Below are 12,852 nucleotides of genomic sequence, written 5' to 3'. Positions count from 1 at the left end.
AGCAGATTCAGTACTAATACACGTAAGATCAGAGATTAATTTATACGGATCATAAAAGCCACCTTTTGTTAAGGTTTCTCTAAGGTGCAAAGTTTTAGGCCAGTGATGTCAACATCAGTGACGAGGTGCCTTATGTGTACTGTTGAGTTATATGAACCTGACTGAGAGAAACAGAAGTCAGAGGAGACCATTATTTTTGTTTTAAACATTAATTTAATGCATCCAAAATGCTTAGTTCTTGTGCAAATACATGCTATGAAGAGCACAGTCACCATGATCATGAAGTAAGTGAAACCACATATTTACTTTTTGCTTGCTATGAATACTACCAGGGGAATCACCTGGGTTCATTCTGAGGACTCAAATCCCAGAACAGACTTGCTCCCTTTGAGTTGAGCACCTAAACTAGTAACTGAACAAAAATGAAATGAATGTTTCTCTTACGTTGAAGCAATGACTGAGAAGGAATGAAGGAATGCTTATTGCAGCTGCCTCCTCCTCCAGACCTCTTCCTCCAGTGTGGTACTGATGGAGGGTATTAAAAATTCACCTTTACACAAAAGAACTCCCTCCCCTTCTGTTATTCTCCAGATAGAAATTCTGGATTTCTTTTCTAAACCACATTTTGAGTCAGGGTGCATTGTGGTCTATGCAAAATGTCTTCACATACATACACACATATGCAAAGTCTGGAGCAATTTTTGCTCTGAATTAGAAAATGAAATAGTCTTGTTCACATAGCATTTAGTATGAAACTGCAGAGTACCATAATGTACCACAGAACTCACATTTCCAGGACCCAAAATAATTCTGGCCTCATAAATAATGCCACTTACATTAACACAAAAGTAAAACATGTTTGTGATTCATTTATGCCACATGGTAGTTTTTTGGGAACTACCACAGAAATTATACAAAAATACTAGACATAATATTATTTTTCTAACATGTTTCCTTTGAAAAGAACAAAGAAAAACAGAGTTTGTTTCATCTTCTTGATTTAAAAACAGGTGCCTTCCAAGTCTACTTTTTTCAGTACAGATTAATCCAAGTTAAAGAGATGGGAAATTGTTTTGGTTTGACCCCAGTCAGCAGTTCAGCTCCACACAGCCACTTGCTCACTCTCTCCCTGGGATGGGGGAGAGAATCGGAAGGATAAATTTAAAAAACTCCCGAGTTGAGATAAAGTTTAATGGGTGAAGCAAAAGCCACACATGCCAGGAAAGCAGAAAAAGGAATTCATTCACCACTTCCCATGAGCAGGTGTTCAGCCATCTGCAGGAAAGCCGGGCAATGTCACATGTAATGGTGATTTGGGAAGACAAACACTATCACACCAAATGTCCCCCCTTCCTTCTTCTTCCTCCACCTTTATATGCTGAGCATGAGGCCATACGGTGTAGGATATCCCTCTGGTCAGTTGGGGTCAGCTGTCCTGGCTGTCTCCCCTCCCAACTCTTGTGCACCCCCGTCCCCCTCGCTGGTGGGGTGGGGTGAGAGGCAGAAAAGGGCTTGACGCTGTGCAAGCCCTGCTCAGTAATAGCTAAAACATCCCTGAGTTATCAACACTGTTTCCAGAACAAACCCAAACTATAGCCCTATATTGCCTACTATGAAGAATATTAACCAAAACCAGCACAGAGATGTATTTTGGTAAAGGACTAAAATAATCATAAAAAACGCTGCAGCGTGGACATGCTATTAACCAGAGTATCTTCAAGATTTCCAGCTCTTACTGAAGATACTAATTTAATCTTTCTTGGGTGCTCCATCAAATCACAAATTGATCCAGAGTCATCAGCTCTAACACAAAGCACTCTCAGGAATAACATGGTTTCCCTTGCTCAATCAAAAAAAGCAAAAACTAGAACTGCTTCTGGGGTTTTCTATCCACATGCACTCTGCCAATTAGTTATTACTGTCCAGTGAGAAACCTCCCTTTTAAACCTGTGTCTGGTCAGACCTGAGTGTGAAGAGTCTTTTGACAGGTCCTTCTTCAAGTGTAAATGAGTAGGTTGGTTGAAAGTGATAAAGTTCTTTTCTGCCCTACTGCATTACTGCTGACTGATTTGGTCATGACATGGAGCTATGATGCCATGCTGCCTAACGGCTAATAGAATACCTTCCTCTTCTCTGCTAAATAAAGCAGGGATCCTTGCCAGAAAATATGCTTGGGATAGTCTTCCCACTCTTTCATCTTTTCCTCTGGGACAGTTACATCGTCACAGCTTGGTCACAGATGTTGCCACACATGTGGATTATTAGACTAATGTGTCATCTCCGTATTTGCTTAGGAAAAACATGAGATGAATGACCAGGAATAATTTATAAAAGACCTTGTAGAATTAGATCTTTTCCACATTAGCCCTCTGAAGCATGGTGTAATATTAGCCATCCAGTATTTGGATTTCGCACCACAGCATATACCTGTATTGCTCAGTTTATTAATTTGGTGCAAGACAAGGACCAAATAAAGCAAGATTTAAGTGGCTCAGAGCAGGCTAGGCAAAGCCCAGCCCAACTTAAAAGCTGAATGCACTTTATGGCTCTACAACCTCTCCTGAGTAAACCCTCAGGTATATTCCGACCTCACTGTAGTTCGGCCTGGCTAACTCTCACAGCTCAAGCTCCTCTGCTCCCACTAGGGTCACAGTGAGTGAGCCAACCTAAAAGTTCAGCAGCAAAAATATGTCATCAGCAGATAATATTCCCCAATTCTCGACACCTCATCATTTGCTTCAGTGGCTATCGACAAAAAAGCCATGTGGCTTTCAACTTATTGAGTTGTTTCTTCTAAATGTTTCCTGCTGACCCAACTTTGTTTTCTGTTGACCAAGAGGTTTTCTAAAGGTCACAACTGAGTTTTCTTTCAGAGAAAGAAAGAGAAGAGAAATTCTAGCAATAACAATAGTAAAAACATTTGCTCTCCAGCTGAGCAGATATATAATACAGATGTAAGCACATAACCCCCCCCACCTCCAAACAAAAAACTAAACCAACCAAACAGCACTCCCCCACTACTGTAATCTCCACATCAGGCATAATCTGAGTCATTATCTCCAAATACCAGAATACAGAAAAATCTCAGTACAGGTAAATTAAAAACTTGTATGTAAATATTTTATTCTCTCGTATTTTGCAAATCAGAAAGCAGTGTTTGGTAATAAAAAAAAAATACAGAATTATTATTTTTCTTCCAGTCCACACTCATATATTACCGTGTTTTGCACATTACAGATAAAACTGTCTCTTACAGTCTAAAGATAACATTCGCTTTTGGTATATTCTGTACTTCTGACTTATTTAATATTAGTCTTCTGAACTATTTACAAATATATTACAACCTTTAAACCTCAAAGCAAAGAGTATTTCAATAATCAATCTGACATAAGGATCAGTAGCTCCTACATAACTTCAGTGTTTAAGAGAAACTATACACGCAGTGCGGTAGATCTGAATAATTTATATCTTTAAAAAAAAGAAAAGCATTGAAAGTTTCTGAGTATAAAACTTTCGCACTGTAGTGGTACCTACAGACCTGCCTCAACTGGAGGACAGGAATGTGAGGTGATGTCACTGTGCTTGTAGAGAGCCTCATCTAAGTCCAGTGCCTTGTTGCTCAGCTTGACAGTCATGCAGCCATGGTAGAACGCGGTGACCGGAGTAGAAGTGACAGGAACGTCTGTGGGAAAGAGAAGACAAAGATCTCTCATGGCTGGTTTTAAATAAATACCTGCCCTACCTATGCTCAGATGACTATTACTTCAACGAATTTAGGCTCACCTCTTCCCCACCCCAGGATTTCTACCTCCCCCCTGCCTTTCTTGCCAGAAGGCAAGAGCACAATCCCAGACATGGGGAAAACACCATCTGCTCTGGTGCACAAAAGCCCTTCTCCCAGAATGAACCCTTCCTCAGTTGCTCTGTATCTTTGCAAGTCCTCCAGTCTTGATAAAACCATGTGCTGCACAGCAGCAAGGCTTCACTCCACTTGCACAACTGTGTTCACACTGCTTTCCATCTCGATATTTTCCCCCCTCTCCATCTCTGAACCTTCTACTTTGTCTTTAGTGGAGCTGTTACACCTTCCTCTAATGCTCCCTCTCTTCAAAATAGCTGCCAAAAGATTATAGAAAGAACTTTATGACAGGAAAGCACCTCCTATATGCAGCCTCTATCACTTGCTGGACTCATCTTTATGATGATTATGCACAAGGAGGTTGCCGGCCTTCACCAGAAAGGTGTTGGAATGCATCTATTGAGTTGGTCAGATTAATGAGACTAATTTTTTCTATGGAGATTCACTGGTGACATACTTTTACTCAGTTTATCAGAGGCAGAAAACATATAACAAGGAAAAAGACACCAAGTACAGTCCAACAGACTAGAGAAATTACTAACTTCTCTAACATCATATACACACTGACCTAAAATAAACAAAAAACCCCACACAGTAACATAATGACATGAAAAATTATGTGAGCTGTGTCCTCTACCCTTCCCCAAAGGTCATTAGTTTATTTACAACTCAAAGCTGACCCAATCAAACTGGTTGTGCAGTGGAAAATAGTAAACGTCTCAGAGATTATTTAACGTCACAGTGATGCAGGTAGCTAAACGAACCCCTTATCTTTACACCGAAGCAAGGACAACTCTAACAATAGGTTGTCCTGTTGACCCAAGATTATATGAAATTTAAAAGGTTCTGCTTGGAGACATGCAGGGCCAAATTTGAGGCTGATGTGATCAGACACAGCCCAAAGTGTGTCTAGGACTGAGTGAGAGAAAGAACATTTGTGGGGAATCTGTAAACCACAAAGAGATACTAGAAATTTTTCAGCTTCCTGTGTGAGAAATACATTCCTCAGTAGTTGCTTAAACTATAGTTTAAGAACTTAAGAAGTTAACTTAAGAAGTTACCTATTCCTCCCTATTTCCCAAATTTTATCTTTGAAGTATGCTTAAAAGAAGGGGGCATCTCCGTAACACCTCACATGAATGTAAACTAAATTTTGATGCAGAAGAAGTTGAAGTTGTGGCTTAACACCTTGAAGACTCATCTAAGGAATCATGCAGACTGCTGTTACATGTGCCACAGGGCTGACTGTAAGACAGTGTGGGCTTTCAGATGAATCTGTAAGATACTATAAAAACAAATAAATTTTTTTCTTTGTGTTACAGTTGTAAATCAGGTGAAATATTTAATTTTCTGTTATGATTAGAAATGGATCTGTCTGAAATGTGGTCCTGTAAAGATTTGGAAGATTAGTTTAAAGGCTCCTTCACCTGGTGGAATGCACATTTCCTGAAAAAACACCTATGCATCACATAAATTATATAATTCAGGATTTACCAGAACTGAAAAGACCACAGAAAATGTAATAAATGCCTACATGTTCCCTCTTATCTCTTGAAACTCTCCATAGTATTTCTTCCACATTTGCAATATTAGCTGTACTGAGGATGGGACATATTACATACTTGGATCCTAGAATTCTTTATTTGTGGCAAATGGAATAAAGACATTAAGTGTGACCACTATACTTTGTTCTTTTCCACTGGGTATGGAAGCCAGGAAAAACAAAAACTACGTAATGTTTTCAAAATCTGAAGGAGCCAAACTCACTTAGATCTGACCATTCGGTATAGTTATTTAACCCAGAAAGATTACCCCAACTGAAGTGCTGAAATGTTTATTTGTTTGGCAAATGACAAGGTTTCTCAATGCAAGTGCTGCGTTCCTCTCAATGGCAAAAGCAGATCACTGGCAGAAATTCCTGTTACTGAGCAAAACAGATCAAAGGGGGGAAAGTAGCTAAACCTCCAGATGCCACCTGGGTCTAAACAGCCATAGCTATGGTATCTCACACTTAGTTCTGGATAATTAAAACTGTGCTTCACCCAGCACAGTTAGTCTAACCAAACCATAGAGAACTTGGGATAGGGACAGAATGGGATTGTTTTCTGAGCTATAAAACCCTCTGCTGTGCATCTGAGAGCTACTTAAAAGAAAGTAGGTGTCCTATCTTGCCTATGCAATAGCCAGCTTGGACAATTCAATCTGACACTGGAAAATGCCACATTTGGGGCTTCAGCTTGTTTCTACCAGTGTGTGAATGTCCCAGAGTATCTGGTCTCCTCCTTTTAGGTGTGACTAGGAGCCATTTACATCATCAGCATAAATACTCTTTAAACTCTTGTTCATGGTGAGAAAAGCCACTCTATGTGTCCTAGTACACACGGCACCTCAGCCACTCTGTTCCAGCCTGACTGCTTCAGCACCTACTAAGAGGCCAGTGTTGCTGCCTCTCCCTTGCTTGGGCAAGTAAGGGCAAGATTTTGCTTAGATGCTGGCATCATGTGCATCAGAGACGTGTTTCCTGAACTGCATTCCTCAGCAGAAGGGACTGATAAACCAGTTCAGCCAGAACAAGAAACAAACTCCCAAACTTGGCCAAAATTCACAATTCAGATAAAAGTTTGATCTTTCAGGTTCAGAACAGAGGAGCAAACTGACCTCTCAGAAGAAGCCCTGTTGTTGCTGAAAAGCCAGAGAAACTATAAATGGTGGTATGCCCTTGGTTGTGCCCTACATACCCTTTGCTGGGAGGCAATCTGTTAACTGTGGAGTGCTGTGATCAGTTCAAAGAGAGCATCAGCCAGGGAAAAATCACCACACTGGGCTTCCCAGGCTTCAGTCAAAACAATGCAAGCCCCTAGTATTCCTCTCAAGGAATGCTCTCACAGGTTTATTATACTAATAAAGCACTGCAGGGGCCTGTGGTCCAGCTCCTAAGGATTTTACCAGGTTTAAGATAATGATCCTCCTTACAGGTATCCTTCAGACAAATCAGTCCTACTGCTGAAAAAGCAAAACTTCCTCTTTCTATTTTTGCCTCCAGCTGTCCTCAGAAGGACACAATCTCTTAAGAAAAGTCCAACCCCAGATCTGTTATGGTCACGTGCCTGCATTGCAGACAAAGCCTGCTCGAGAATAAACAGAGAAGGAGGCTCACAACTTGCACAAACAGAAACGGTTTTCCTGGCATCCAGCTCAGGAAGGCGAGTTGGGAGCCTGTGGTCCATGGTACAAAACTGGAGGCTCACCTGGCAATCCTCCCACATATGTCTTCACCGGTGATTGCAAAGAGCTCTCCAAGATAGACAGACTGTCCTCTAACTCAGAGATGCTTAGTTCACTCTCTCCTGCTATCCCATCTACCTTCAGGGATAAGTGATCTTTCTTGAGGATGATGTCCACAGAGTGTTCCTTCTTATCACAGAGATTTATTGCCAGTCGGGATACAACTATGTTCTCCAAGGCCACAGTGATAAACTGAACAGCAGGAGAAAGAAAGAAAAAGAGGCAGTGAGCAGAAATATACTAACCACACTTATCCAGTACCAGGATGACCCCACTGTGGCCTTTATTACTAACATTTTGCAGAGCCACCAGAGAACTAGGCTTATTACACTTGCTGATTGTGTTATGAACTCATTTGCACAGACGAAAAACCAATGAACCAGTGGACTAATTATTGGTTGAAACCAGTGTCTTCTCAGAGAGAATTCTTAGGGGGTCTTGCAGAGGTTGTTACATTGCACTGGAACCAAGCCAACTGGAGCTGTCGGCTGACTATAAATGAAAAATTTGCTCATGGGTTTTAGTGAAATCATTCCTGGTTTACCCCTGTGAAACGCCAGAATCTAGCCCTTTATTATGAATGCTATTAAATAGTAGCTTCAGCAGTCCATCATAACTGGCCTTTCACAGCACCCAGAGTGACACCTAAAGCCTTGGCTACTTTGGGACTGTTACTGATGAGCTCTAAAGAATGGAAATCTCTGGTTTATGGCACTAAACAGCTTCTGTGCCAGAAAAAAATAGTCAAATATGCCTGCATTGAAGAGAGCAGTTCCATCTTTTACCTAGAGCACATTTGCAAAGAGCCCCCTAATAGTGTCTGACACGTACGCATAAGAGGCAGAACTTCGGTGTCAGGCAAGCACTGCTGTCTCAGACCATGTTCTGAACTGGTGGGGCAAATAAACAGGCAGGCAGCAAACCTGATAACTGTTTTTGAAAATGATTTTCAGTTCCTAGAGAACAGTAAGGAACCTTCTCTAGAAAAATGCTTACGTCTGTACCTGTTGTTTCAGTTTCTTTGTGGAGTGATAGTCAATCAGAGACAGTGATAAAGGGACAGATGCTTCTTCCGTAACTAGAGCAAATAGCACACCAGTATCTGTTGCTGGTTGAATTACAGCATTTACTTCTATTTCCCAGTTCTTCTTGGTTTCATTTCCAGAAGAAGGTTGCACTGCAGAAAAAAAAACGCGCAGGACACTCATAGGACTAACAGGTAAAATGGGTAGGCTGTGCAGCTTCTCCCTAGAGAAGAGCACAGGCAGATGAGCCTATGGAGGGATTGCCACATTTCTTTTGTTAAAAAAAAAAATCATTCCAAAGCATCTGGACATAAAATCAGAGAAGAAAATGGCATCAGTTTCCTCTTGTTACCTTTTGCCTTCTGCTGCTTTTCAGAATGTCAAAGGATAATGCTGAGCTTTTTTATCACAAAGAAATACTCAAATTCCCATGGCTGTCAGTGCAACACACTCAAAGAACTGCTGCTAAGTAGGGCACCCAATTTTTAATTGTTCTTGACTGCCCAAAGATCACTGAGGAATCTAAGTCCAAATCTGACATATGGGAAACATTTCTACGAAAGTCTGTATTAAACTGAAAAATTATGTAAGCATACTACACTCATCACCTAACCAAATACTTCCTGATCACCAGCCTCCAGAAGTGTGGGATGTTTTATTTCACTTGTTGAATCGTGAATTAAACTTTCTGGTATCTTCTTACTGTCTCAGTGCCCTTGTAATTTAAAAGGTAGTGCTGGCTACAAAGAAAGATCTCAATCCTACTCCTGCAACCTCCCTTCATAGGAGTATTATCTTTGCTGGTTCACCACACCTTGGAATACAATAATTCATTCTTTATAAAGCTTACCATTATGAAGGAAAAAAAAACAAAATAGGGAATAATTGTTTGAAGAAAAAAAGAATGTGGGTACTGAGGCCTTATCTCTGCTGAGTGTTGTCATCTGCACTTCAGATGCTTGTCTTTACTTTGTCATTTTTGAATCCATGTGCTAAATAGTATGACAGACTGCTGATATTCCCTAATTTACAATGGCACAGCAGAAAAATCCACATAACGATGAACAGATGGCTCCTGAAGAGGAGGACTTACACGCCAAGCTGAAACAGGTGGTCGGCATTTGTGTGGGTTCAAAACCACTGACAGTTGATCAGACATATAAACAAATACAATAATCTAGAATAAAAAGGTGCCTTTCTGAGTGCCACATTAGTATGGACAAGTCGAGTTTGAAACTTGTTATTACTCTACCTATGCCAATTTCATTCAGCTTGTATCAGCTTAGTGCATTTGACCCAAGTGTAACTAATGCCACCCCATGATTAAAAGTGAACCCAACCTCAGACATTTTGTTACAGACAATATTGATTTTTCTGTCCATCATAAACTCAAGATACAGCACTGTGGCTTACAGCTCTCCCTATTGAGCAGAAACAGTGGTAAGGACTGGAAGCACCTAAGCTGCTGGTGGAGAAGCTGCTCAGCCCCTCTGGGCTGAGGATGAGCTAGAACCAGTCTGGATGTGAAATATATTACTGGAGCTACACAGAGTGAACCTAATCCATGCTGGGTATATTCACACCAGTTCTAACCATCATACATAGGACTTCCTTTGCTATGAATCACAAGTTTAGTTATTCCTCTCCATCCACAGCTGCCAGTCTTTTGTGCATCAATGAACAGTGAATCTGGCATACATGTAAGTTTTACACTGTTTATAAACCAAGTATGGTTAATAGCAGGACAAGAGGTCAGAAATTAAAAAAAAAAAACCAAACTACTTACCATAAGTAAGATTAAACACAGCAAAACCTCGGCCAGGATAGAAAGACCCTCGTCCTGCTACAGCAAAGCATTGCATCTTTTCATTCATCTTTATGGTCTCTTGGATAGAGGTGTCCTCCCCATTCAGCCAGTTCCATGCCCGCATGCAACCATCCAGCCGAGGGTTTATCTAGGAAGATAAAGCAGTATCTCATGCTTCAAACTGCTGTTCAGTGAAGAAGAACTGGGTGCAGAGAAATATTGAGTTATGTTACGATACTAAATAGCAGAAATAATTTTGATGCATTATGCACATGCAAACTAATTGGCAGCAATCTCAATCCTGCAACCCCAAGCAAATGAGTGTTCAGTATTCCCCAGGAAACTCCCCTAAGCTCAGTTTGTCTCCACAGGACAGAAGGACACTAGCTAGTGCAGGTGCTGATTTGGTTGTATTGATTCTGTAATCTCCCCTATGATGCAGATAATCAGTGCAACTTATTTCTAAAGATCTGTTACCAAAGCTCTGTAACTCCCATAATTCTGCACTGTGAATGCTGGAGGTTAACTGGAAGTTAAAAAAAGGATTGGGCCTTTGTGTCATTGCAAACAGCCTGCATGACACACAAGACAGACATTAGACCTGATCACAGTATATTTTTAGGTTCTGGCTTAAGGAGGGGTGCCTGAGCCACAAGACAGGCACACCACTCTTCACACACCTTGTTCCTTCCAGCTTCTAGTTAGGCTATCCTGTATGAAATCTCAGCATTAAAACATGAGACAGTATGTAAAGCCTCTAAATCAGCACCATTATTCCCACTTAACTGAAGGAGAGAGAGAATTAAATGTTTGAGCCAGGATAAAAACCTGAGGAGTTTTTGGCTCTCAATCCTAGATTCAGACCACACCCTGACCTTACTGTTTCAGACAAGCAGTGGCCCTGAATGACTTCTTGTGAAGCACAGGAGCCTTCCTCAGCTACTACACTCCCAGTCACAAGCCACAAGCTTGTCACCTCATTTAGAAATAAAGAGATGCAAATTAGAGTTTCAAGGTGCTACCTCTGTATGTGGCAGACATTCAAACCAGCCTGAGCAGCAGCTATTTCAGAAATGTAGTAATCATCTAATCTCACCCAAAGGAGCGCCTTAACTTTTATTCATATGCCCTACCTACTTTAATTAGGAGGAAATAAATAAAAACAAGCAGCTGTTTTTCCTCAGATCTCACTAAACTGAATGAGCAAACGGAAGCAGCAAAATTGTCACACAATACACGTGAAGCACAAACTTTGGTCGCAACACAAAAAGTGCCCCAACATTGTTTCCAGACTTAGTAGGCACAGTGGCACCCTCACAGAGAGACAGTGCCCACGGACCACCTCCCCCAGGGCCACTCATGCTCTCCAAGTCCATATGACCACAGTGAATTTTGTCATGTGCTCCAGTTTTGCTGTGCCCCAACTGTACAGGCGGGATGCATCTCACCCAAACTTACCAATCAAAAAATCAGGAGTCTCACCTTTGCTACTAGCTTACACTCCTGCTACAGTTAATGGAGAGAAAGTTGTATCCAGAAGGTGACAATGCCACCTGTTTCAGGGCAGGTTGAACTGCTCTCAGAAAAGATGAAATCAAGCCCTTCTGGCATACAAAGCAGCATGAGGGATCGTGCTATACTTACTGGTAGAATAAGGTCCTTTGTTTTGAAAGGAATGCCTCCTACTGTCAAATTCAGCTGATACACTCCTTTGTATAGAGTAAACAGATCCCCTGAGACAGCTATTTTCATAACTGCATCCCTGTTGACCTTTAAAATTAAATTTCTTTCGAGTTCTTCAACAGAGATCTGAAAAAATAAAATTCCAAATTGAACAATTCACTATGAAAAGAACTTAATATCTGCAGCCTCAACTACAGGACAGACCCCGCCAGTGAAATCCCCAAGACAGAAAAATATTTTCTGTCCCCAAGCCTCTTTGTCTACCTTTTAAATTACATTCGACCTTGACATGTAAATCTTTACTCTAGAAAGCAACCTGCAGTTACCCTAACAGTGAAGACAGTCCAGCTACTTCAAAACAGCTATAGAAAAACATGAATGGAATGATTATGTGACATATGCAGGTTGCTCTATGTAAAATGTAAATGCAATAACGAGTTATTAACGAGAATCTTCTTATTGCAACTGCATGTGAAAAGAAAAGCTGGAAAGACAGACAAGATGGCTTTTGTTGGACCAGTGGAATATAATGCAGAAGGCCTTCCAGGCACAGTTTTTGAATACTGACTTCTGCAAAAAGAACAACAGATGATGTGATTTCTGAGATGGTAATAAAAACATGTAATAGGCAATAGCTTTTCTCTCAAAAAAGCCTCTGCAAGTTTTCCCTCCATGTCTCCAAAGAGCTACTTCTAGGAAGATTCTATTACCACTGAAATTTCAAACAAATGTTATAAGTTTAATTATGACCAGGTTGCACAGAGAAGCACAATAAAACATCCATCTCTGCAGAGGGAGAGAAGGAGGTAAAGTATATAGATGATGCACCAGGCTGCTGAACAGCAGCAGAGATTCTGCTGCCTTGGGACCTGGGTCCTGCTACCGACAGGGTGTTCTGTGGCTGTAGCAGAAGAAAACCCAATCTTCTTGTAGAGAAGGAGAAAGGAGTGCACCTCTGCTATTTCATAACCTTCTTCCCACTCTGTGACAGATACTCCACCTACTCACTCTTCATCCACACAGCTCTGTTTCCTGGGACACCCAGATGCTGCCTCCACCCGTGAGCCACTGTATAAAACCAATTATCTATTTGTGAGGCTGTTTAGACTTGTTCTTCCCTCTCCCTGCTAGCAGGCCAGGTCTTGAGCATCCTTCTCTTTGCATTTTGAGTAGCTGTCCCAAAATTGCTGTTA

General features: G+C 41.1%; 1 protein-coding gene across 1 annotated transcript in view; it reads right to left on the bottom strand.

Annotated features, from left to right (window-relative positions):
• Positions 1-3,098: 3,098 nt before the first annotated feature.
• The window catches only part of GAS6 (growth arrest specific 6), a 42,319-nt gene continuing 32,565 nt past the window's right edge, over positions 3,099-12,852 (bottom strand). The window contains exons 11-15 of the mRNA XM_017817410.1: positions 11,621-11,785; positions 9,956-10,124; positions 8,149-8,321; positions 7,108-7,336; positions 3,099-3,682 (exon numbers count right to left, since the gene is read on the bottom strand). Coding sequence (XP_017672899.1) covers positions 3,531-3,682; positions 7,108-7,336; positions 8,149-8,321; positions 9,956-10,124; positions 11,621-11,785 — 888 coding nt within the window. The 3' untranslated portion in view covers positions 3,099-3,530. The remainder of the gene's footprint in view (positions 3,683-7,107; positions 7,337-8,148; positions 8,322-9,955; positions 10,125-11,620; positions 11,786-12,852) is intronic.

Source organism: Lepidothrix coronata, unplaced genomic scaffold (genome assembly GCF_001604755.1).
Source record: "Lepidothrix coronata isolate B3197 unplaced genomic scaffold, Lepidothrix_coronata-1.0 Scaffold60, whole genome shotgun sequence".
NCBI classification, from domain to species: Eukaryota; Metazoa; Chordata; class Aves; order Passeriformes; family Pipridae; genus Lepidothrix; species Lepidothrix coronata.
This window is presented reverse-complemented; position numbering and strand designations above follow the sequence as displayed.